Source organism: Oryx dammah, unplaced genomic scaffold (assembly GCF_014754425.2).
Source record: "Oryx dammah isolate SB20612 unplaced genomic scaffold, SCBI_Odam_1.1 HiC_scaffold_27, whole genome shotgun sequence".
Taxonomy (NCBI): domain Eukaryota; kingdom Metazoa; phylum Chordata; class Mammalia; order Artiodactyla; family Bovidae; genus Oryx; species Oryx dammah.
The window spans coordinates 109,562,091-109,589,807 of record NW_024070211.1 but is presented as its reverse complement, the minus strand read 5'-3'; the positions used below and the strand labels follow the sequence as shown (position 1 = coordinate 109,589,807).

The 27,717-nt window shown below is 36.2% G+C and overlaps 1 protein-coding gene across 6 annotated transcripts in view; it reads right to left on the bottom strand.

Annotated features, from left to right (window-relative positions):
* Window positions 1-5,440: 5,440 nt before the first annotated feature.
* UBR3 (ubiquitin protein ligase E3 component n-recognin 3) overlaps window positions 5,441-27,717 on the bottom strand; it is a 208,485-nt gene continuing 186,208 nt past the window's right edge. For all 6 annotated transcript variants that reach the window (XM_040229306.1, XM_040229307.1, XM_040229312.1 and 3 more), the window contains 7 exons: window positions 21,894-22,018; window positions 14,262-14,369; window positions 14,006-14,131; window positions 11,051-11,230; window positions 8,896-9,105; window positions 8,158-8,297; window positions 5,441-7,851 (listed from right to left, as the gene is read on the bottom strand). In XM_040229306.1, coding sequence (XP_040085240.1) covers window positions 7,734-7,851; window positions 8,158-8,297; window positions 8,896-9,105; window positions 11,051-11,230; window positions 14,006-14,131; window positions 14,262-14,369; window positions 21,894-22,018 — 1,007 coding nt within the window. In that variant the 3' untranslated portion in view covers window positions 5,441-7,733. The remainder of the gene's footprint in view (window positions 7,852-8,157; window positions 8,298-8,895; window positions 9,106-11,050; window positions 11,231-14,005; window positions 14,132-14,261; window positions 14,370-21,893; window positions 22,019-27,717) is intronic.

The following is a 27,717-nucleotide window of genomic DNA, read 5'->3' as shown; positions in this document are numbered from 1 at the left end:
GAATGACACACTCTAACTGTAGAAAAGAAAAACAGGAGGGGCCTAGATCCATAGTGATTTCCTTGTGCAGACCCTTCCTGGTCTGCTACCTTCAGAGTTCCTTTTACTTGAAACTAATAAACCTTTGCCTTCTTCACGCCATTGCTTACCCAGGGTTTTTGTTGTTAGAAAAAAGGCACATTCCTAACAAATATATTGAGATAAAAACCCAGGTCTGCTGATTTTATGCTTTAAGCTCATATAGTAACACATCATCTGAATAAAAAAAACCAACTGGAAGTAAGTTTGGATGCAAGCACCACCAGGTATCCTGTAGACACAGGTAGGTCGTAGACATGCTGGGGAGTCAGAAAACGGTGTCCTACTCCTTCGCTTCATGGTCAGTTTTCTATTTCTTCACCTCCAGAAGCCACACCTTGACTTCTGCAGCTACCAGTTCATCAAAGCTAGACTCATCAAAGATATGTTAGTCCAAAATATGAGTTCTTTTGTAGCTTGTATGTCACTAAATGTCTCCACAGCGCTTAACGTTTGCTAGTTTCTCTTAAAATATCCTTCCTTCTAGGATTTTGCTTTTTTTTTTCCTTCCTCCCGATTGGCCTCTTTTCTCCTTTTCAATCTGGTCCTATCATCTTGCAGATAATAATTCATTTTCACGTGTATACTAAAAACCCCACTGTATTTTTAAATGAGGGTTTTTTACCTCTGCCATGCAGGAGAACCGGGTTGGATCCCTGGGTTGGGAAGATCCCCTGGAGAAGGGAATGGCAACCCACTCCAGTATTCTTGCCTGGAGAATCCCATGGACAGAGGAGCCTGGCGGGCTACAGTCCATGGGGTCACAAAAAGTTGGACATGATGTTTATTTTTCCACCTTTTTGTAAAATACACACACACACACACATGCAAATATACGATATACATTTTAGTTCTTGAAGCTTTTTTATGGTTTCTATTATGTATGTCGAATGTAGCTGTTGCCTTAAAATGTACTACATAAATATAAATAATCATGAGAGAAAAGCCCTGTTGATCTCAGGAGCCATTGTAAAGTCAAAGAACCTTTCTAACTGCCTCCATTTGAATGTTATGGCTTCTAACTAACTGAACTCTCAGTATGATTTCTGTGGTGCCTCTATCTCTAGCCCATTCTTCGCTACCATATGTCTAAACATTTATCCTTTACCTCAAGCCCCCAGATACACTAGACCTGGTCAATAGCAACTCTTATTCTGCTCCTGTGCATTGATGAGAGGTAATACAATCAGACTCCTCTTTGCTCTAACTTTTTCCTTTCTCTTGTCCTTTTTCTTTCCCCTTGAGCTTTTATTTGTGCTCTTGACCCCACTTCTCTAGCCCGATCTTGGGCTCAGCTGCATCACTTTTGGTATGGCTGCATCTTACACTGATTTAACTCACACAAAGGCAGCTCTATATAATGTCTGATGATGCCTTCTCATTGTGTTGCATCAATTGAAGTCACTTTCATTCCGCTGCTGGTTGAGCACTGTAAACTAGGATGGTAAACACAGTTCTTCTCCAGTTAATATACCTTACTATTAAGAGCTTGAAGTGCCATGAATAGAGAAGTGACCCCTGACGAGCTAAGTAGTGCTTGGTATCAGCCAGCCAGATCATAAAGTTAAAGGAAAGAATTATGTGCTGTAAATGGGGCTGAGGCAGTCACAAGTCTAGTGATGACTCCCACTAACCATCAAGTGTCAGGCATAACCACCAGTGAATATCTTTGTGTTTTGATTCTAGTGGTTAATACTATATTTTATTTGTTGTTGTTAACATGATCTCAACAACAGGAATTTGACAGCAGTTATAATCCTGGAGTTGTTACAGAAACCCTTGGGCCACATCTCCTCTAACACTATTGTAACCTCCAAGCCTTTGGTGGTTTCAGTCAGCATCTAAGTCACAGAAATCAATAAATATCAAAATGCATAAAACAGAAAAAAAGTTTGTGACCACAAATGGATTCCTAGCTGATAACTGACAGGTGAGCTACAGGATGGAGGAGCAGGGGCAAGGACTGTCAATTCAAACAAGGTACAGCTCAATTAATGTCACAAACCTCCGTCCATAGTTCATCAGACACTCTATCAGATCTAGTCCCTTAAATCTATTTCTCACTTCCACTGTATAATCATAAGGGATTTGATTTAGGTCATATCTGAATGGTCTAGTGGTTTTCCCCACTTTCTTCAATTTAAGTCAATTTGGCAATAGGGAGTTCATGATCTGAGCCATAGTCAGCTCCCAGTCTTGTTTTTGCTGACTGTATAGAGTGTCTCCATTTTTGGCTGCAAAGAATATAATCAATCTGATTTTGGTGTTGACCATCTGGTGATGTCCATGTGTAGAGTCTTCTCTCGTGTTGTTGGAAAAGGGTGTTTGCTATGACCAGTGCGTTCTCTTGGCAAAACTCTATTAGCCTTTGCCCTGCTTCATTCTGTACTCCAAGGCCAAATTTGCCTGTTACTGCAGGTGTTTCTTGACTTCCTACTTTTGCATTCCAGTCCCCTATAATGAAAAGGACATCTTTTTTGGGTGTTAGTTCTAAAAGGTCTTGTATGTCTTCATAGAACCGTTCAGCTTCTTCAGCATTACTGGTCGGGTCACAGACTTGGATTACTGTGATATTGAATGGTTTGCCTTGGAAACGAACAGAGATCATTCTGGCGTTTTTGAGACTGCATCCAAGTACTGCATCTCAGACTCTTTTGTTGACTATGATGGATACTCCATTTCTTCTAAGGGGTTCCAGCCCACAGTAGTAGATATAATGATCATCTGAGTTAAATTCACCCATTTCAGTGCATTTTAGTTTGCTGATTCCTAGAATGTTGATGTTCACTGTTGCCATCTCCTGTTTGACCACTTCCAATTTGCCTTGATTCATGGACCTGACATTCCAAGTTCCTATGCAATATTGCTCTTTACAGGATTGGACCTTGCTTCTATCACCAGTCATATCCACAACTGGGTGTTGTTTTTGCCTTGGCTCCATCCTTTCATTCTTTCTGGAGTTATTTCCCCACTGATCTCCAGTAGCATATTGGGCACCTACCGACCTGGGGAGTTCCTCTTTCAGTATCCTTTTTGCCTTTTCATACTGTTCATGGGGTTCTCAAGGCAAGAATACTGAAGTGGTTTGCCATTCCCTTCTGCAGTGGACACAAAATGCAAAAAAGCAAAATGGCTGTCTGAGGAAGCCTTTCAAATAGCTGTGAAAAGAGAAGCCAAAAGCAAAGGAGCAAAGGAAAGATATACCCATTTGAATGCAGAGTTCCAAAGAACAGCAAGGAGAGATAAGAAAGCCTTCCTCAGCGATCAATGCAAAGAAATAGAGGAAAACAATAGAACAGGAAAGATGGAGATCTCTTCAAGAAAATTAGAGATACCAAGGGAACATTTCATGCAAAGATGGGCTCAATAAAGGACAGAAATGGTATGGACCTAACAGAAGCAGAAAATATTAAGAAGAGGTGGCAAGAATACACAGAAGAACTATACAAAACAGATCTTCACGACCCAGATAATCACGATGGTATGATCATTAACTTAGAGCCAGACATCCTGGAATGTGAAGTCAAGTGGGCCTCAGGAAGCATCACTATGAACAATGCTAGTTGAGGTGATGGAATTCCAGGTGAACTATTTCAAATCGTAAAAGATGATGCTGTGAAGGTGCTGCACTCAATATGCCAGCAAATTTGGAAAACTCAGCAGTGGCCACAGGACTGGAAAAGGTCAGTTTTCATTCCAATCCCCCAAAAAAGGCAATGCCAAAGAATGCTCAAACTACCGCACAATTGCACTCATCTCACACGCTAGTAAAGTAATGCTCAAAATTCTCCAAGCCAGGCTTCAGCAATACGTAAACCGTGAACTTCCAGATGTTAGAACTGGTTTTTGAAAAGGCAGAGGAACCAGAGATCAAGTTGCCAACATCTGCTGGATCATGGAAAAAGCAAGAGTTTTCCAGAAAAACACCTATTTCTGCTTTATTGACTATGCTAAAGCCTTTGACTGTGTGGATCAAAATAAACTGTGGAAAATTCTGAAAGAGATGGGAATACCAGACCACCTGACCTGCCTCTTGAGAAATCTGTATGCAGGTCAGGAAGCAACAGTTAGAACTGGACCTGGAACAACAGACTGGTTCCAAATAGGAAAAGGAGTACATCAAGGCTGTATATTGTCACCCTCTTTATTTCACTTATATGCAGAGTACATCATGAGAAATGCTCGGCTGGATGAAGCACAAGCTGGAATCAAGATTGCTGAGAGAAGTATCAATCACCCCAGATATGCAGATAACACCACCCTTATGGCAGGAGAACAACTAAAAAGCCTCTTGATGAAAGTGGAAGGGGAGAATGAAAAAGTTGGCTGAAAACTCAACATTCAAAAAACTAAGATCAAGACATCTGGTCCCATCACTTCATGGCAAATAGAGGGGGAAACAGTGGAAACTGTTTATTTTGGGGGCTCCAAAATCACTGCAGATGGTGACTGCAGCCATGAAATTAAAAGATGCTTACTCCTTGGAAGAAAAGCTATGACCTACTTAGAAACCATATTAAAAAAGAGATATTACATTGCCAACAAAGGTCCATCTAGTCAAAGCTATGGTTTTTCCAGCAGTCATGTATGGATGTGAGAGTTGGATTATAAATAAAGCTGAGTGCCGAAGAATTTGATGAACTATGGTGTTGGAGAACACTCTTGAGAGTCCCTTGGACTGCAAGATCATCAAACCAGTCCTTCCTAAAGGAAATCAGTCCTGAGTATTCTTTGGAAGGACTGATGTTGAAGCTGAAACTCCAATCCTTTGGCTACTTGATGATAAGAGCTGACTCATTTGAAAAGACCCTGATGCTGGGAAAGATTGAGGGCTGGAGGAGAAGGGGATGACAGAGGATGAGATGGTTGGATGGCATCACTGATTCAAGGATGTGAGTTTGAGTAAACTCCAGGAGTTAGTGATGGACAGGGCGGCCTGGCATGTTGCCGTCAATGGGGTCGCAAAGTCGGACACGACTGAGTAAACTGAACTAAAGCACTTTAGATCCCTAAAGTCTAGTTGGGAATTATCAGGGAGCAACAGAGACCACAGCAGTGTTCTTCAGATCAGCACATCCATTTGCTTCTCCAAAAATCCATTTCCTCTCCTTTCACCCACTTTCTGCTTCTAAAAACACATACCGCACCTAGCAAAGGTTTTACATTAGTTATGAGACAAAGAAGGAACAGCAACTAGCTCTGTAAATAAAAGGTTAATGGAAAAGCAAACCCTTTATATTAATTCCACTTTACAGCAACTATTAGTTATGTTATGCTTTGATCTTTTCATTTATGCTCACTCACATATATTATTGTCAATATCTTTGAAAAAATAAAAACATGTAAGAATAAGCATGTTAAGGACCTTTCACAAACCAAGTGATAGTAGGTTTTTATTAACATATCTTACAATGTTGATTATTCCTAGTTTTGTAATTTCTGCTTAATTATAAAGACTGATTTAGCTTCTACAGTAATGTACTGTATTTAAATGATCATTCATACAAGATATCACACCAGGATATTTTCTTGAATAATATACACACATCACTCTACCTTGGACCTGTTATTTTTAAAAGTAGGTTTATAAATGGGACTTATAAAAGTTATGGGGGAAAAATTAAGGTTCTAGTTTAGCAGCATGCATGTATGTAATTCAAGTACAATTTTCAACCAAGTGCTTTTTAAAATTTAACTGGTGACTAATTCACCAATATCAAAATAAACACTATCAAATACCCAAATTTTAATGTTAAGGCTAATATTTTCACTTCACATCCATATGCACAACCATAAAACATTCCATTTTAAATATGTAGTAATCAAAGTCTGAATACATTATACCATGTATATATAGCATCAGAGTTTCAAACTGTAGAATTATCCAAGTTCATGAATCCTGTAACAGTATTTACTAGAGATGTAAATTAGCATTTTGTTCTTCAATCACACTTACAAATGGTCTGGTATCCATAATGACCAATGCAAAAAATATGACAGGCTGAACTTATGATACAGTATTTTAAAAAGTAGCAATGTGTTGGAAAGGACAGCTACTTAATTAAATAGAATCATTCTAGTCTTTCAGAAAGTTATCTTAATATTTTGGAAATGTATATAAAAATAGCAAGCTATTTCCATGTGTTTTATTGTAGGTTCACAGGTAATCTTTTGATTTTTTGAACATACTTGAATATTTACTGTTCTATTTTAATGCAAGGCCATCATTTAAAGTCCATTTTTATATCCTGTAATATCATGTCATTCAACAATTTTTAGAACACAGATCTGTGATTTTATTTTACCATTAGATGTTTTTTAGTTTATTTTTACACATAAAAATGTAATTTTATATAACAAGCCATGGAAGTCCAAAGTACCAGGAATTGCTTGATAGTACTATATATATTAAATAATCATCAAATTATTGAATCATTTGGAAGAAAAATTGTGGCAGCAATATATAACATGCTTTTCTGTGATCTTCCTTCTGTAAGTACAGAGTAGGTTTTAGCTACATCATTTCCATTCTTACTGACTTAAAAATCCTACAAACATAAACTGCTTTTCACAGCAGCTTCAAACAAGAATGCAGGTGTACAGCTCACTCATGAGGATCATCACCACTGAGCCTTTTTTTTTTCCCTTTTAGGAATCCAAGCAGAAATAACAATGATTACACTGCACAAATACAATACAGATGAACCTCTTGAGCTGATAAGGAAAGTTCCAAAACTATGCTCCATTTGTGGGGAAGTCAGAGCTTTTTTCCAATCTAATCATTTAAACAAAAACTTGGTTGGTATTAAAAGGTGGGCATGCACATAATCAAAATCTGCCATGTGTATGTTCTTAAAACTTCTGATTTTATAACAAAATCTATTTGCTATTACCTCAAGTAATTTATCCAAGTGAAATGGCAAATTCTGATTTTTAGGGACTCCCCCAACCACACAAATGCCCCCCTAAATGTACTGTATTATATTAACAGCAGCTATCTACTTATTTTACAACTATTTCAATTATTTACCTGGGGAGAATATTTATGAAATTCCTGAGAATGAATTAAGTTTTCAGCAAAGCCTTAAACTTTTAACAGATTCCTCACAATAAGAAAAAATTGTAAAGTTCTACTATTAGACCAACTTTTACTATACAATATTTCACATAAATCATGTTTTACATTTTTTTCTAATTACATACAGCAAAAATCTCAAATCAACACAAGAATGGCAGAGGGAAAGGATGCATTATGTTTAGCAGATGCAAATTAAAACACACAGATAAAAGGAGCAGTAAAACTTTAAATAAATCACATCCACTCTAAATATCAATGAAAAGCAGATATGCACTGTTGGGAGAATCATTTTAAAATGATTTTGTCAACAAGTTGTGCTTCTTGTTAATTGTGGACTTAAACAAAAAAATGACCACTAAAGAATGGTTTAACTTGTTACTTGTTATGCTCTCCAGATATTAAAAAAAAAATTATTATACCATTAATGTGATTACCAAGCACCTAATTTTGGAAAGGCTTTATAATGTATGTTTTCTTTTTTTCCCTCAGCAAAAGCGTTAATCCCCCAAATTAAGTTAAAGCTTATTGTTGATAAATTCCTAATGAAAATGATATAATGCAATGCCAAGGTGGTGAGTCACAGCCCATTGTAATGTGGACCCCATCTTTTATTGATGTGATCAAAAGTATGAGAAATCCACTGCTGTTCAAGAACTTTGTATCTTTCTTTACAAATGTAGAGAGGCTTGCCTCGCCTAGAATGAAAAGAAAAAAAAAGCATTAAAATAATATAATACAATGAAGCTTTCACACACATTTTAAAAAATAGATTCTCTATGGCAAAAATGTCACCTAGGAAATTGGTTTATTTTCTATTTCCTTTACATCATATGGGGAAAATATCTCCCCAAATAGAAACAGCTCTAAATTAATGACCGCCAGAATTTCTTAAAATAAAGAATAATTATTATTATCAACACAATTACAAAGCCAGGAATGGCACATTATTCTTACTGGCCAAAGTTGAATAAACCACAAGGATATATCCATGAACATCTAACCTAAGATCTCGGTCTTCCTCTCCATGAGCATCCAAATACACAGAACCCCAGAGGCAGAAGCGGTGGCCTCGAATGATGATAATCACTGATGCATTGATCAAAAGGAAAATCCCTGTTCCAGCACCACAGTTCTGAGAATGCTAAAAAATAGAAAAAATGTAAATGGACTTCACAAGAAAAGAAAATGAATAATGCCTTGTCTTCTAAATAATACAGAAAGATTAAAATTTTTTAAATCAGATTTCATCTAAGTTAAACTTATAATCTCATTCTTAATCCTTTATTAACAATACATTAGGAAGAATTTGGATAAGGATTACCTAGGAAATCAATTAAGAGCTAACCTAAATCTAATTCAGAGGCTAGTGTCTGTAACAGCATATCTAAGGGTTGTTCCACAGCATAACATCTAAACATATATTTCATTAAAGGGCAGGAGAGGGGAGTAGGGAGAGGAACCGGAGCTGCACTTATGAAAGGTTTTACTCATAAAAAACCTTAAGTGGGTTTTGTTGTTGTTGTTGTTTTGTTTTTACCGTTCTACAGGATGTAAAACAACAACAAAATCAAGATCCTTACATGTATCATGTATTTAACTCAAAGAATAGTTAAATTTTAAGTTGGTTTGACCATATTTTTGTATGTAATACACACTACATTGTATGTAATACAAACCACATTTCCATGTGATATGAAATTTGAATTTCCATAAATTTTATACTATTTACTCTTGCTTACCAATACACATTCACAGTAACTTTGTTGCTTGCAGCAAAGTCCTTTCAGGCATACAAAAGTACCACAAACAAGGCAAACGGCAGGGTCTTTAGGAACCTTGGTGCAGACACTACAGGTTTTTCTGTGGTAGTACTGGAAAATGGTGTTATAATTTTCAGGCAACTGTAGAAGGTGTGGCAATTTCCATTTTGACTCTTGGATAAGCAATGCCTAAAACATTATTCAAAAATATTCATTAGTTCTATGTATTTAAGTTACTTATACAAAATATTTGTTTTTTAAAGGCTGTTTTCTTTTTTTTTTTTTAAGAAACCTGTCTCCAAGAATGTGGCTTTTTTTTTTATTAACACTCTTGCCATTTCCATTTTACAAAAGATTAAAATAGTCCTTCAACAATTACCATTCTCTATTTTAATATATTCTATTTTAATTTAAGTCCCTTTGTGGAACCAGTGGTAAAGAACCCGTCTGCCAATGCAGGAGACGTAATTAAGAGACTCAGGTTTGATCCCTGGGTGGAAAGATCCCCTGGAGAAGAGAAGTGAATGGCTACCTACTCCAGTATTCTTGCCTGGAGAATCCCATGGACAGAGGAGCCTAGCGGGCTACAGTCCATGGGTCACAAAGAGTAAGACAAGACTGAGCAACTAACACTTTCACGCTTTTTCAATTACTACACGATATAAATTTAAGCACCCTAGAACATTTAAATTTCTTATTACTTTAAAAGAAAAATATGAAATATAACTAAGGATGCAAGGAAAATATATGTAGATGTATTTGTTTTTAAATATTCTTGACGCATAATTTTAAACAGTTACACATTTTTCAAAACTGTTTCGGACCTTTCTTAGATAAACAAAAGGACACTTGTGGCTCAAATGGTAAAGAATCTGCCTGCAATGCAGAAGATCCGAGTGTGATCAAACAATTCATTGGTTTTTTTCTTTTGGGGAAGATCATGGTTATAATTTGCATTTCTATTTCAGTACTTTATAATCTGGAGTTTCTTTTCTAGAAGATGAAAAATCTTACACCTCAAGCTGTTAAGAGCTTTTGTATCTGTCAGTGCTAGGGCTATAATTCTTTTCATAAATTTTGTCAGGAAGTATGAAAAAAATAACAAATCAGTTAAATTTCCCTATAGGATATTTTGTTCATTTTTTTTGTAGTTATATAAAAATACTGGAAATAGCATTTATGTTTTTTTTCTAAATGCTACTTCCTTAACACTTAAAACAGATAAAATGTAGTATGAATCCATATTTTAAGAAACTGTATGGAGATTGGCAATTCACCTGGTGATCTTCTCACAGACTGACAGCCACACTACATCTTAATCAATGCAATAACCAAGTATCCAGCTTGGTGTTTATCAGTAAGTTCATGGATAAAGTGGCCATGGAAGCAAGGATAAGAACAATATACGTGTTTACAATATGCATTTGTCATACTGAGTGCCCAACTCTTGACTCCAAAGACTGCATATTCTGTGATGAGCTGATTAAATATGGAACCCTTCCATCAGTGGAAAGAACAGCAATTTGTCCTCACTGACCTTATACTTACCTAGATTAGGTCGTAAATTGCCCAGCAGCATACACCACATGGTCTCTAGTCAAAGGATTTTATACAGAAAGACGTAAGGCAAGAGGTGGATGTCTATGAATTAATTGATCTTAACTGGTAGTCAATCACCTGAAAAACTCATTGGTCTTTTAAATAATCAACTACTTTGCTGATGAATTTTTAGATGGTACCAACTAGAAGAAAACACCTATAGAATGAGGTATATGGTCCTACAGAATGAGGTATATGAGCTAAACAAGCACCAGTACATAAGGGTGATTGCTCCCTTATAGAAGGAATGCACAGATTTGGGAACCAGGGAGTGCCATCTCTCATAATTAGACCTAAGATTTTGGTCTTTAATTTTTTGCCTGATACTCTGGATTCTTCTGTGGTTTTAGTACTGTCATAAGGAAACTGTGTACTATCCTCCATCAAGGGACATCTTAACAGTTCTACTGAATTAAAAACTAAATGTCTTTGACCATTCTAGGTTCCCTAGATCATTAGGATGTATGAATTAAGTATTCTCTTACCTATTAACATATCACCACTATAGCAAGTGAGTGTAACTCTTTTTACATACCTTTCCTTGTTCAGCATGTCTTTCAGTAAATGAATTTATCTCAAAACACCACTGAGATATAATATCAAATGCTGGAACTGGCCAATCCAGACAGGAGGCACTGATGAATGGATGTTCTGTTTGGTAGAATGTTGGCAGAAGTCCCAGGCAGCTGGAAAGAACTGAAAATTCTTCTTCTTCCTTTTAGATATAAAACAGAAAATTCTCAAGACATTTCTCATGAGCATTTCCCACTACAGATACTTTGTCATTCTCATCAATTACTTTTGGATAGTATGGAAACTTTCTTAACTGATTCAACTAAATAAAGTAAAGGGAGTAAGAGGAGCAAAGAAAGAAAAAGGATCCAAGCTGTTATAGCCAATATTCCCATAATATTTCTCTTTGAAATTTAACTCCTAAGTACCATAGCATCTGCTTCATTTATACATTTACATAGTTTAAAAATAGCAGTCAGTTATCTATAGACTATCTGATAGTCTATAGAATCTAGCTACACTAGGAAGGCAAATGTTAATATGGAGCAAAAGGACAGTGACTTTTGGTCAAAAAGACACAGCCTGTCAGTGTGGATAAAGAAGAATAGTGAAAACATGGGATTCACAATAGTAGATAGTGCTCTGCAGTCTCTGAAGGGATTTGCAGTCGTGGTCTCAGGCGCCCTGGTGAGTCATGCTCTTTCACACAGTTATATTCCTAGCCCTGGTGCCTTTATTGCTAGGCTTCTTTATCTGAGGCCTCGGGCAGGGGTCACTTTGACACTTCTGCCAAGGCCACGTTATGAAGGGAAAAAGGTGAAACCCTGAAGAAACTTTTCCCCACTCTGACTCAGTACCCAGCACTTTTCCACTCCTGTCCCGACCCCCACACCCCCTCTCCACCTCAGAGTTCATAACACTGAAAGAGCCTTCTGTTTGAGACTCTCTTAACATCTGTGCTGATCCATTTGACCCTAAACTGGTACACCATTTCATTCTATTAGGTGATGAATGAGGAATCAGCATTTTCCCTGGTTTTAGCCTCTTGCTTATACTATCACGGTAAGTGATTTAAAGGCTTAACTCTTCACCTGTGGCTTGCAGCTTTAATCAGCCAGTCCAGTACCTAGCAACTCAGTTCTCTCTCCCAGCTTAGCTGAGCTCCTGACATTTACATGTATCCATCTTATTGATCTTTGCAAAGAATCAGATTTTGAACCCATTGATGGTCTACGGCCATATCACCCTGAACGTGCCCCATCTTGTCTGAACTCATTGATTTTCTCTACTGTTTCACTACTATGTCATTGATTTCTGATCTGATTTTTGTAATTTTTTTTTAACTTGCTTTGGATTTAATTTGCTCTATTTCTTTTTTCATGAAGTAAAAATTTAGATAAATGATTTTAGACCTTTCTTCTTTTCAAATATAAGTATTTGAAGCTGTATCTATCCAAGAAATATTTTAGTGGCATTTCACAATTTTGCTATGCTGTGTTTTCATTTTCACTCAGTTTAAATGTTCTCTCGTTTCCATGTGACTTCTATTTTGATACTTAAGTTATTTAAAAGTATACTACTTAATTCTCACATACTCGCGGATTTATATATTTCTTTCTGTTATTGATTTTCTAATTTAATTCTGTGTGGTAAGAAAATTGTTCTGTGATTTCAATTCTTTTAAATTTACTGTTACTTGCTTTATGGCTTGGCATATGGTATATTCTAGTGAATGGGCCAGGTGCATTTTTAAAAATATGCATTCTGTTATTACTCTCAGGTGAAGTATCCTATAGAAGTCAGTTATATCAAGTTGAATAATAGTATGGTGCAAGTCTTATTTATCCCAGTTGATTTTCTGTCTATTTGTTATTGATTACTAAGAAAGAACACTGAAGCTTACAGCTGTAATTGTGGATTGTCTATTTCTTCTTTCAATTCTGACAATTTTTATGTAATTTGAGGTTCTGTTGTTTCATGCATACATATTTATAACTGTTCTATCTTCCTGCTCTATTGATTAAAAAAAAAATGAATCCAAACTATTTAATGCAATGGTCAATTATTTAAGATAGAAGGAATAATCAATGGCTTAATTCTGCTATACTGCATGCAGGCTTCAAAGACCATAAATATGATAAGTGACTTAACTCTCACAGAAAATTCCCTGAAAATGAATGATAAATAATGACAGGGTCATAATCCTATAAACACAGCTTGATTTACTTACCTTCTGGTTTCCTACTTTCTTTTCCACTTTCTTGCCTACTCACACTGACCCACAGTTTTATAAAATAGATTAAATCAGTAATCATTCATTCAAGTTTTAATTGGCTACAAATTGAATATTTTTAAATTCTAAAATTACATAAATGCCATCAGACCTTTAAACAGCCAGCTTGCTGGTCAACATAATACCCTTTAAAAAGGACATTAAAAGCCAGTGATGATTAGTGATAAATATATCAAAGTGAATATGATCTTTTGTTCAACGGATTTATCACAGATCTAATCAAAAACTCCTCTAACATAAAATATTAGTAATATTACCATAAAAATGGGTGGATACAAATAAAAAAGTAACAATAATAGTAAATATTCTAAATATCTACTCCTTTTGAGTTAGAGTAACATATTCTTGTATCCGGGGTTTCCCTGGTGGCTTGACAGTAACGAATCTGCCTGCAATGCAAGAGACCCGGGTTTGATTCCTGAGTGGGGAAGATCCCCTGGAGAAGGGAATGGTTACCCACTACAGTATTCTTGACTGGAGAATTCCATGGACAGAGGAGCCTGGCAGGCCACAGATCACGGGGTCACAAGCAGTTAGACATGACTGAGTGACCTAATGCTTTTGCCTTCACCTTCGTATGGCAGTTCTGGATATTGATATAAGCATAATATTATATCAGTATATTTTTAAAAATTAGTTAATTCTTTAAAAAAAAGATTCCCTACTCTCTATCCAAACTTATACCTGGCAGCTAGGTAAATCTTCCCCAAAAAGGTGGTGCTGAAGAAGGCTGGTGATTCTGAGAAATGGTAAGCAGAAGTCCTGTAAGTATTTTTCCATGGATTCAGGAGACCAAGCAACAGGGATAATCTAAAGTTAAAAAAGAAAATCAGAACAATTCATTCTATTAATGTAATAGACATAGCTTAAAAAGTCATGTTCATAATGTCAAGAAAATCTAAATTTTTAAATAACCACTACATCTGGTTTTAGAGCATACCGTTGCACACTCCTGAGTTCCTTCTTCATGGTATAACTTTCCTTTAGACAGTTCACTTATCACAAAGCTCAATAACACTTCGTAAGACTTTTCTGCATCACAAGTATTCTGGAAAAATTAAAAAGTAATTAGTCACTGAAAATTACAAAAACATTTACATTGGAAAGAATACTTTTTAATGAGTATAATCATTACTATATTACTTCTCAAGCATGTAAAGTTCACTTTCTCAAAATCTGTGTACAACAGCACACCTCTGGATTCACAATGAAATCAGGTAGGGGATTAAAGCTATTCCAATACTTCCTTGGAATATAAGTTACATAATATATGTGTAAATGAACATATCTAAGTCATATCTTTTGTCCCAGTAATTCTCACTCCTGGAAATTCTTTCCTAAGGAAATAATCTCGAAAGAAAAAAATAAGTTTATGCCCATGACAATCACCAAAGCATTATAACAGTGGAAAATTAGAAATGACTAACAAAAGGAAGCAGTTACCTAAATTATGACATATCAGACTATTATATAGGCAGCAAATATAACAAATTTGAGCTACATATAAAAGTGTTTATGGTGTGATATGAAAAAAGCTAACAGAAGTTATCATTATAATGATACAATTGTTATAATGATACAAATCATATATGCATGAAATATAATATGGACTCCAAATTATTTTCTTTTACAAGTTTTCTCAAATTCCTCGAGTAGAACTTGTTAAAACAATTTAATATAAAAATAAACAGGACCATATGTTTATTACAAAATTACATATAACATTAAATAACAGTCTACAAATTAAATAAGCTTAACGACTATACTTTTTATAAGAAAAGAAAAATAATGGCTATTAATAAATTTAAGTTTATTTCAATAATGCTTTTCACATAAAGAAATGTACTTTTTACATTCACTGAAGTATTAAAAGGTGTTGCAAATTACTGTAAAGTATAAATTACAATAAAAGTAATAACTTGGTTGTGATGTTATTTATTCTGCTCATTAACTACATTTTTAAAATCGTAAAATATAAGAACTGAGCAAGCACTGCGGGATATACGTTTATCCTGAATTTTTAAGGCGCTGAAAGGACCACAGAATTTATCATATGATGATACATCCTTTCTCACATGTTACTGTGCTCTCTTCAATTAGACTGTAAATTCCAAAATGTCAGAAACTATGCTTTATATGTTGTATGTCACCATTTACATAACAAAAATCTGAATAATAAACACTTGCTGGCTAACTGATAGGATTTATTTTGGTAGTGGAGTTTTTGACCTTGGAACTTGACTGGATGTCTCTTTTTTTATAATCAATTATTTACATTATCTTTAATTACCCCTCTCTCCTTTCTGCCATGTTGCAGCCATGTAGTATTATCATGTCTTGATAAACTATAAAAGTCTCTGACGCAGCAACTGCTATCCTGATATCATGTGACCCACTTCACCTTTGCCTAATTAATCAACAGGATTATTGATCACTTGCCAAATATGTGATTTGTAGTTTACATATAATTTGCAAGAATCTATATCGCACTGGATATCAAAACAGTGACATATTATGTTTTTAGAATTGATTTAATAAGAGTAGCTCTTGAATAAGCAACTCAAAAGAAAATACTAACACAATTTTGTGTTTTGTTAATCAATGCGACATATTTAATGTTGTGAATATATACAAGACAGCCTAAAAGTCTAATTCAAGACACACTCCTTTGAGCAAAAGATTTATAGAGCCTAACAACAGAAATGTATTTCAAGTAAAATACTTTCCTACTTAGGGGGAAAATATTCCCCCCGCCAATGATACTCGTATCACTGAAGCAAGTTATTGAGTGATAACTAGCTTTTAAATTATTATCAAAATCATTTTAAGTTTTTTTTTTCAAATAAGAAATACTGTATCAGATCAGAAAGTCAAATATAACGTAGTAGTCATTGTTTTGTATTGAGAACTCTCTCACCAGAAGAGTATTAGGTAAGAAAATAACTTTATTTCATACATAAGAAGTCTTAGGAAATCATATTTTACATCAGCAATATCTGAATAAAGCAAAGAGCAGGCTCTTTGGTAAAGCTAAGAAGATAAGCTTAATAAGTAAAGCTTTAATTTTTTAAGAAGTAAAGCTTAAGAAGAGGATTTCTGAGACCATGGATGAAAGACCTAGGATCATGATCAGAAGAATCCTGTGGGAGAAGTGGCAAATGTATGTGAATTAAATAAAGAAAAGAATTTAAGGGTTGAGAGATGCAACAGATGTTTTGCTGGGTAGATGCTTTGTCTAAATTATAGTGCTTCTTAACTTTTGGGGGTGACAGGCCCTTTGAATATATGCTAGATGCTATGGTCCTAGACCCAAAAGCAAATCAAAGGGAAAGAAGCCCAGACTAAGAAATACTGGTATAAATACTCTTAACAGAAATTCCACTAACCAAAACAACACAATTTATACTGATTGTAATAATCATTTTTTCCCCAACTAAACCTCATTATCAAATTAACTCTAAAATCTCTTTGAAAAATACACAAGAGCTATGTATTTTATTTACCAGATTAGGTCTGTTTTTCATTGGAATTATTATACCTGATGATAAGGAATTACAAGGATGAAACAAATAAGTGAGATTCAATGAAAAAAGAAAAGAAGGAAGAGACTAAAAGAGGAAAGAAGAGCTAAAGAAAGAAGGACATTTTTAAAAGAAGGAATGAACAATACAAAATAATAACAGAAATCACAGTGATATCTCATTATTCATAAATATTATTGCTGCTGTAATTGACAATCCTGTAGATATACAGGATTATTGGCTTTTCCTACCATAGATCAGAGCATAAATGCTTAGATCTATGGTAGGAAAAGCCAATAATGTGGCAAACCAACCTACGGAATATTGCAATTTTTTGTTTTCATTCACTAAAGCAATTTATATGACTATAAATTTCTAATTTGTGTTCTGATAAGAATCTGCTCCATATTAAATGTTTTATTAAGCATTTTTAAAAACAGCTAACAATGATCAAATTGAGAAAGAAAACTGACAGAACAGTTACCTAAATTACTTCGTATTCCTTTCATCATAGATTTACAATTGTCTAATTTTCTGTCAGTACGTCTCATTTTTGGAGAAGGCAATGGCACCCCATTCCAGTACTCTTGCTTGGAAAATCCCACGGACGGAGGAGCCTGGTAGGCTGCAGTCCACGGGGTCAATAAAAGTTGGACATGACTGAGCAACTTCACTTTCACTTTTCACTTTCGTGCATTGGAGAAGGAAATGGCAACCCACTCCAGTGTTCTTGCCTGGAATATCCCATGGACAGAGGAGCCTGGTGGGCTGCAGTCCATGGGGTCGCACAGAGTCGGACACGACTGAAGCGACTTAGCAGCAGCAGCAGGTCTCATTTTAGAGAAAAGTCAGATGAACAGATTTAGAACCAAATTATATCAGAAAATGTTTAAATTTATACTTTTTCATGATTAGAAAACTTACTGAAAAGAATTTAAACAATGGCACAGCATCAGTTCAGTTCAGTTCAGTTGCTCAGTCGTGTCCGACTCTTTGCGACCCCATGAATTGCAGCATGTCAGGCCTCCCTGTCCATCACCAACTCCCGGAGTTCACTCAGACTCGCGTTCATCAAGTCAGTGATGCCATCCAGCCATCTCATCCTCGGTCGTCCCCTTCTCCTCCTGCCCTCAATCCCTCCCAGCATCAGAGTCTTTTCCAATGAGTCAACTCTTCGCATGAGGTGGCCAAAGTACTGGAGTTTCAGCTTCAGCATCATTCCTTCCAAAGAAATCCCAGGGCTGTTCTCCTTCAGAATGGACTGGTTGGATCTCCCTGCAGTCCAAGGGACTCTCAAGAGTCTTCTCCAACACCACAGTTCAAAAGCATCAATTCTTCAGCGCTCAGCCTTCTTCACAGTCCAACTCTCACATCCATACATGACCACTGGAAAAACCATAGCCTTGACTAGAGGGACCTTAGTCGGCAAAGTAATGTCTCTGCTTTTCAATATGCTATCTAGGTTGGTCATAACTTTTCTTCCAAGGAGTAAGCGTCTTTTAATTTCATGGCTGCAATCACCATCTGCAGTGATTTTGGAGCCCCCAAAAATAAAGTCTGACACTGTTTCCACTGTTTCCCCATCTATTTCCCATGAAGTGATGGGACTGGATGCCATGATCTTCGTTTTCTGAATGTTGAGTTTTCAGCCAACTTTTTCACTCTCCTCTTTCATTTTCATCAAGAGGCTTTTTAGTTCCTTTTCACTTTCTGCCATAAGGGTGGTGTCATCTGCATATCTGAGTTTATTTATATTTCTCCCGGCAATCTTGATTCCAGTTTGTGCTTCTTCCAGTCCATCGTTTCTCATGAGGTACTTTGCATATAAGTTAAATAATCAGGGTGACAATATACAGCCTTGATGTACTCCTTTTCCTATTTGGAACCAGTCTGTTGTTCCATGTCCAGTTCTAACTGTTGCTTCCTGACCTGCATATAGGTTTCTCATGAGGCAGGTCAGGTGGTCTGGTATTCCCATCTCTTTCAGAATTTTCCACAGTTTATTGTGATCCACACAGTCAAAGGCTTTGGCATAGTCAATAAAGCAGAAATAGATGTTTTTCTGGAACTCTCTTGCTTTTTCCATGATCCAGCGGATATTGGCAATTTGATCTCTGGTTCCTCTGCCTTTTCTAAAACCAGCTTGAACATCTGGAAGTTCACAGTTCACGTATTGCTGAAGCCTGGCTTCGAGTATTTTGAGCATTACTTTACTAGCATGTGAGATGAGTCCAATTGTACAGTAGTTTGAGCATTCTTTGGCATTGCCTTCATAGAAACCTGTTATATCTGATTTGAATATAAATAATCAAAAATATCAGATTAGAGTACATTTAGGGAAACAAAAATATTTACAAGAAAGAAAGAACTGCAGGAGGCAAAATTATCCAAGAATCAGCTAGAAAAAAGAAGGAAAAACCACTGAAGGACAAGACAGAAACTCATTTTGTTATTTAGGAATTTTAAAGAGAATTTTAGAAACAGAGGGGCCTTTATATATCATATGTTATAAACTTCTCATTTACCTAAGAGAAGGTTGAGGTTCTCATAGTTTTATGTCTTGAACATAAAAGTAGTATCTCTTTTCAGTGGCAGAAGCTTAGCCTAGTACTCAGGTTCAATGTCCAACAACCAGTATTTCTAAATTAAGATATAACAAACTTCACAATGATACAACAGTAAATATCTGGATATATGATCATGATTTGGGAAGACTAGTGATAAAAGTGAAGGTTATATTGAATATATTTCATGTATCTATAACTGGTTTTCTCTTCTTTAATACAAGTAGATATGATTTTAACAGAAACTTTTCAATGTGATTTAAAACTTCTCTAAAAGTCTATAAACCAACTAAAAATACTTTTTTTAAAAAAAGAGTCTACAGAACAAAGAAAAGTTTCAATTTTCACTACACTTATTATTTTTTCCTGCCAACTTTCCCAAATAAACAAGGAAGTAGGTCGCAAGAGTGAGACACAACTTAGTGACTGAGCATGCATTCTTCTTATTTCACCTGTGTCTACGTCACACTACTCACTCAGTTTTTTGGTTCAACAGTACACATCTCATTTGTCTTCAAGCCATTGAAAATACTTACATTTAACTAAACTTGCACAATTTTTCTAAATTGTTCAGATAATTCTTAAACATGGGGAAAAAGTAGTTTTTAAAAAGGTATAACTCCAGGGGAGGGATCCCAAAGAAAGGCAGTGCCAAAGAATGCTCAAACTACTGCACAACTGCATTCATCTCACACACTAGTAAACTAATGCTCAAAATTCCTCAAGCCAGGCTTCAACAGTACATGAACCATGAACTTCCAGATATTCAAGCTGGATTCAGAAAAGGCAAAGGAGCCAGAGATCAAATTGCCAACATCCGTTGGATCAACGAAAAAGCAAGAGAGTTCCAGAAAAACATCTACTTCTGCTTTATTGACTATGCCAAAGCCTTTGACTGTGTGGATCACAACAAACTGTGGAAATTCTGAAAGAGATGGGAATACCAGATCACCTGACCTTCCTCCTGAGAAATCTGTATGCAGGTCAGGAAGCAATGGTTAGAAGTGGACATAGAACAACAGACTGGTTCTAAATCGGGAAAGGAGTACATCAAGGCTGTATATTGTCACCCTGCTTATTTAACTTATATGCAGAGTACATCATGAGAAATGCCAGGTTGGATGTAGCACAAGCTAGAATCAAGAGTGCCAAGAGAAATATGAATAAACTCAGATATGTAGATGACACCACCGTTATGGCAGAAAGTGAAGAAGAACTAAAAAGCCTCTTGATGAAAGTGAAAGAGAGTGAAAAAGTTGGCTTAAAATTCAACATTCAGAAAACTAAAATCATAGCATCTCGTCCCATCACTTCATGGCAAATAGATGGGGAAACAGTGGAAACAGTAAGAGACTTTATTTTGGGGGGCTCCAAAATGATTGCAGATGGTGACTGCAGCCATGAAATTAAAAGACGCCTGCTCCTTGGAACAAAAGTTATGACCAACCTAGACAGCACATTAAAAAGTAAAGACATTACTTTGCCAACAAAGGTCTGTCTAGTCAAAGCTACGGTTTTTCTAGTAGTCATGTATGGATGTGAGAGTTGGACTATAAAGAAAGCTGAGTGCCAAAGAATTGATGCTTTTGAACTGTGGTGTTGCAGAAGACTTTTGAGAGTCCTCAGACTGCAAGGAGATCCAACCAGTACATCCTAAAGGAAATCAGTCCTGAATATTCATTGGAAGGACTGATGCTGAAGCTGAAACTGAAACTCCAATCCTTTGCCTACCTGATGCAAAAAACTGACTCATTGGAGAAGACCCAGATGCTGGGAAAGATTGACGGCGGGAGGAGAAGGGGATGCCAGAGGATGAAATGTTTGGATGGCATCACCGACTCAATGGACATGAGTTTGAGTAAACTCTGGGAGTTGGCGATGGACAGGGAGGCCTGGCATGCTGCAATCCATGGGGTTGCAAAGAGTGGGACATGACTGAGCGACTAGACTCTACTGAACTCCAGAGGATCTTCCAGGCCCAGGGACAGAACTTGCATCTCCTGTGTCTCCTGCATTGCAGGTAGAGTCTTTACCCTCTGAGCCAGAGGGGAAGCCCCAAGAAAGGGAAGGATTTTTGAATCTAGAAGTAGTGAGTCAAAAGTGATCTTTGGATTGTGACTGGGAATGAGGCAAGGAGAAGAAAAGATGACAGATAAATAAAACAGTTAAGCCTACATATATTTTATTACTTGCCAACTGTGATGATGTAAGTTTTATAACTTCTGTAAGTTTAAGGCTGGCATCAAAAGCAAAACAAAACTGTCCAGATACAAAAAGGGAAAGGCCAAAATTTACAGATAGATAAAAAAAAGACCTCATTGTGCAAGGAAAACATTTTTAACTGTTTTAGCCTGACAGTGCTCCATTTCCAATTAAAATACTGTTAACAATTTACTTTGCTTTTCAAACACCTGCTCATTCATTCATGCCACCAATTTAAATGAGTTCACCAAACTACTAAATGATAAATTCAGACAAGATACTAACCTTTTTGAGGGCTCCTGTGTGTTTCCAGGCTGACCTATCTTCCTCATTGCATTTAACTGAAAGTGCCACAAGACCTTGTGTATACAGTAGGGTAAAAAGCACCTTCACAATGCAGGTGAAGTGGTCTATGAGAGAAAGAGAAGATCATTATTTCTTTGACATCTAGACATCTTATACTCAAGATAACCTCACAAATACATGCCTTTCCTTGCATGTGTAACTGGCTGTTGTTCAACAATAAAATGTGGTATTATATTTGTGACGCAATAGACCTGAAATTATGGAATCAAATTTCCTTTATTCATTTACATCATATACAAAGAAGAGGCTTTTAGCACAGTGGGAAGTGTGCTCTGTTTCCACCTCAGAATAATGCTGTAATCTTGGCAAATCTCCTTACTGCACATCGTGTGCTTAATAACCAGGTCTGGGAGTCTGAGTGTCTAAAACCAACAATTTACCTGCTTCCAATTTCTTATGAAGAATAGTACAATACAGAACTTCTAAAGTAAAAACGAAAAGAAAAAAAAAATATTTTAAGTACTCTGCATTTTAAAACAATGAAAACTGTTATAATGCAAAAATAGTGGTAACAATATGTAAAATGCCTGGCACACATTAGATACTTAAAAAAATGGTAGCTTAACCATCATAATGAACATTTATATACACCTAGTAACATACAAAATTTCTTCAAATGTCTCCTTTCAATCTTCGTAACAGTCTCAGCTGGACAACTGAGCTTCAAAAGATGTGCTTGTGATAATAACAAAGCTAATAATCACTCACATCTGAACTTGAATACATACAGATCCTTCAGTTATTCCTATTATATTATGCTACTCCCCTAGTAAATGGCTACTACCACTTAATCAGTTGTTAAATTAAGAAACTTGTAGACATCCTTGATACTTCCCTATGTCTTTCTCCCTACAGTAAAACAATCACCAAATTCCATCAATTCTTTTAAAATATCTTTCAAATGAGTACCAACACCGTGGACAATGCATCCATCATTTCTTGCCCAGACCTACTAATTTCAGCCTAAATAGTTGTGTCAGGGGTTCCTAAGACCACTTGGAGACTTGATGATTCACTAGGAAGACTCACAAGATACAGCAGATAAGTCTTATGATTTATTACAGCAAAAAATACAAAGGAAAAGAAAAAGGCATATTGGGTGACGTTCAGAGGAAACTTTCAAGAGTCCTCTCCCTGCAGAGTCACACAGGATGTGTCCATCAATGTGCTGTGACAGTATGTCTGAAATATAAACCAGCGAATTCATTAAGAGGCTCTGCCCAAGAATTTTTTGGGGAGATGATCACACAGAGGTACCCACAGCCTGGCACATACCTCCCAGGAAGAAAACAAGTACGTCCATCATAAACTACACTGTCTGTACAGTTTGGGCGTAGAGAACCAGTTTTATCAGTGGGATGATGGAAATCCTCCTGAAATCAAAGATCCCAGATACCAGTCAAGGGCTGACCTTGGAGGCAGGTCTTTCAAAGGATAGCAGTCAGGCCTTCTCCTTTATGAACTCTTTTCTGCACAGTAGTTTATCTGCATGACCTGCCCCCTGTAATCTTTTTTGTTTGTTTATTATAGCAAGACGGATCTTTTAAAAAGAAGTATTCAGCATCCTTCCACTGGGTCTCTGTACAAATGAAAACATTCCCTCTTTGGAGTCCAGCTAACTCTTCAGTTAGTCAGATGACACCTTAAAATCATGCCCTAAGGAAGAATCTTGCCTGATTTTAAATTTGTGTTTGTTTCTGTGTATGTGTGCAGTGTGCCTGCACACATATGCATACATACACACACATGCTGTCTCTTACCAATACTGATGGGTTGGGGTGGGAATTGGATATAAGCTGAGCCCGTCAGAGTACCTATTTGGGGTTTTTAAACTAGAGGTAAAGGGAAGGTGTGAAGATGTGAGTCTGGAAATATCAGGCATCATGTTCCTAGTCTACGGCAGAGACTGTCTAAGGCCAAAGTGAATGAAGCAGAGCCACAGAGTTAGAAGGATAGATCCAAGATGGCAAGAACTCTGCCAGCATCTGAAGCCCTTGTTCTGATCATCCTTAGGATTCTAATTCCTATAGTATGGTTGAAAAGTGAAAGTGAAGTCGCTCAGTCGTGTCCGACTCTTTGCGGCCCCGTGGACTGTAGCCCACCAGGCTCCATTGTCCATGGGATTCTCCAGGCAAGAATACTGGAGTGGGTTGCCATTTCCTTCTCCAGGGGATCTTCCCGACCCAGGGATCAAACCCAGGTCTCCCGCATTGCAGGTAGATGCTTTAACTACCTGCAATGTATGTAAGGAAGTAGTAGCCGTATGTGAGGAAGTTGGTAGTATGGTTATGTGAGTCCATTCATGCTCTCTTTGTGCTTATAAGCTAGCTCTAAATGGATTTCTAAACACCCCAATACCTAGGTAGCTAACACATGCCAGGTTACAGACAATAAGGACTTAGGGTCTGGAGAGTGAGAGAGACAGATGGCTATATATGTATGTTCAGCGTGTGATGTGACCAATAGTAGGAAGAGAACTGTAAACTGCCCAGTGTAACTAGACTATAAGTAGTGATCCATCAGAGATGAAGCTAGAAATGTAACCTGTATGCTGAAGATTGGTTGTAAACTGAAGGCTACCTGTTTGAATGCAACCTGCAGAGATGTTTATCTTGCTTTGTTTTTAGTTACTGACATTTAAACTTGGACACTTCTTGTAAAAGTCCAAATTTCCACTTATAGGAAGATCTGACAGCATTGGGCCCACATTCTTACATGCCGACGATTATCTGGTGCTGAATAGTAACTGCCCTCTTTGGCCAAGCATACTTGCCACAGTCCTCAATCCCCAATTATATCAAACCAAAGACATCATTGTTAACAACGGATTTCGGATATGAAGCCTAAATTGTTTAGGTTTAAATTCTGACTCTTCTGATCTTAGGCAAGTTAGTTAAACACTCTGCTTTTTCATCTGTTAAAGTAGGTGGATAATAACACCTACTTTAAAGGGGTTAAGTGAAATGATGGTTCAGCTTAAAATAGTGGATTGGCAATGGCAATATGTAAATATCTGTTATTATTATTACTATCTATGTTATTTGTTTCGTTTCTGTAAGTTTTTGATTTTCAGAACTTAGACTGGGCAATGAAAAGTAATTTTAAGCAGTACAATGATAATATTAGATTTGAATTTTAAAATACTCACTGCTGCTTCTTAGGAGAAAGGCACTAAAAGAAGACTAGAGGCAAGAATACCTATTAGCTGATAGCAAAAGCACTCTAGCACATGTCAAATTACAGGCCCTGATGAAAAGAATGGGCTGAATTAGAGAAATATTTAAATGACAGAAATTATAGAATTTGGTAGAGCTTTTGAGGTAGAAAATGATAGTCTCTCATTCTACAAAGGGTAAATATCAACAGTAGTAGTACTGACTAAAATAGAAAATGGAGGAAGAGAGCAAGCATGGATGGGAAGAAGATGAATTAATGAGTTTGAGGAATATGTAACATTATGTGTACAAGTGTATAAGTCTGCAGCTCACCGGGGAGCTGTAGATTGACAGGAGATATTTGGAATCATCAAAGAATAGGAAAGAATGGTATCATCAAAATTTAAAAAATTCATAATGATTAAATGTTTTAATAGAAAGATAAAAATAACAGAATTTGTCTACTAAGCACAAACAAAATGCTTTTAACCAGGAAGTCAAGTATACTGCCTAGAAACACTACTCATATATAGCTTCTTCTCATTATAAACTACAGAAATTAATTTTTAATTTAAAAGAAATGATGTACTTAAAGAAACAACAGCCACTGTCAGCATAATTTTAGCTTTTTGTTATAGCAAAGTACCATTTTTAAGTTATTTTGTCTACCTTGATTATCATCATATCTAAAATATTTAAACTGGCAGTTTAAGGTTACAGATTAAACTTAAATTCTCACGTTCACTCATTCATTTAAGAAATATTTATTTACTGAATACTTGCCATGTGTGAAATCAACATCTTTTAGAGACTTAGGAAAAAAACAAAGGAATCGCTCATTTGAGGTGTGTATTAAGTCAACAGGTTATTATCTTCCAAAGTTAAAACAGAGAGCAAAGCCCTTCAAACATAATAACCAAAATTTAAAATGGAGGAAAAAAGAACTGGACATCTATTCTCAATGTTTTTTTTTTTTAGAAAAACAAAAATCCACTATCAAACCACCTGAGGGTAAACAAAGGAAGATTGATATTAATTTAAAATGTGTTAGAAGCAAATGGAGTTTAAACAACGGCACATATTTTAAGTTTTATAGTGTTACTGCATGACAGGAAAAAGGGAAGGGGTTGGGGAGACAAGGCACATTCAAGGGTTCAATAATTAAACCCTACTGATCACATTGAGATAAGTTTGGTAAGGTGGAAATGTAAGCCTGAAGCTCTTTAAAAAGTGAATTTTTGCCTCCTCACCCTGGGCTCCATGCCAACAAAAAAAAAAAAAAAAAAAAAAAAAAAGTGAATTTTTCCTTAGAATCACAAATGAAAATGAATTCTTTACTTAAATTGGTGTGAGAATTGAACTACTAAGTAGCTGCCACATCTATCTCATCACACTATTTCAGAAGATGAAGTCATCACTTTTGTTATCAGCATGCAATTCATCACTGTTAAAAAAAAATGGAAACATACAAGTATTTTTTTTTTCCTTTTGGCTACAGCGCGTAGCACATGGTGTCCTAGTGTCCCACCCAGGAATCAAATCCACGCCTCCTGCAGTGGAAGCACGAGTTTCCTAACCATTGTCTCGCCAGGGAAGGCAATAAAGCAACTTTTTAAATAGACATCACATGTAAATCTTTATCCATATTTCTTATTTTTTTCATCAAGATACAGATCCTGAAACACTAATATAGTTCAAAGAATACTGACATTAAGCTGAAATGACAGCTTGACTCTGGAATGATACAAAGAAAATATGAGTACATCAGATTTTCTTCAGTGGGTAAGGCAAAAATACACAAGAAAATTTTAAAAATCTGACAACTAAATTTTAATGAGTATGCACTCTATCGAACGATATTTGCACTGTTTTGCAAAAGTAATCCAGGGAATCTATACCCTCCTGGAAAGGTACAGTTATTCAACTAACACCCATTTATTTACTGGCTTGCCTACAAGTACCAGGCTTAGGGTAGGTGATAAACAAAAAGACAAAGAGGACTGCGATGTTTGCAAAAGTTTCTTTCCAGAAACTGTTTTAGAGTTAAGGTGATACCAAATGCTCCAAGCTTCTTTAAGGACAAGGCAGAGTATATATAAAATAATAAAACACAAATGTGAAAAACCACAGAAGTAATAAACATGACGTAATGAAGACAGTATCAGACACTTATTCTTTTCCTAAAATTATCATGAATATTTTTGGTAAAAAAATTATACTCTTCCATAAAGCATTTTGCACATATCCATGAAAATATCAAATCTTCTTAGTCTTCCATTTTATGATCTGAGTTACTAATGTGCTCTGATCCTCTTCAAAATGTCTAGTCTACAACAAAAAACAATTTGTGATGTGGTTTTCCATGTGATAAGCTTCAGCCTATTTTCCCTCTGACGAGTAATGAACACAAACAGCTCTAAGACTCTCCTTGCCTTAATCAACACAGAACTGGGAAAAGATCCCACATCCATCTAACAATGAATAAGGTAGTTAACGCTGCTCCCTTGGGTATACTTCAGGGCAATTGAGGTTTAGGTTTAATAAACTGCCAACATTACTAAAGAACATTATACAGAAGTGATCACAAT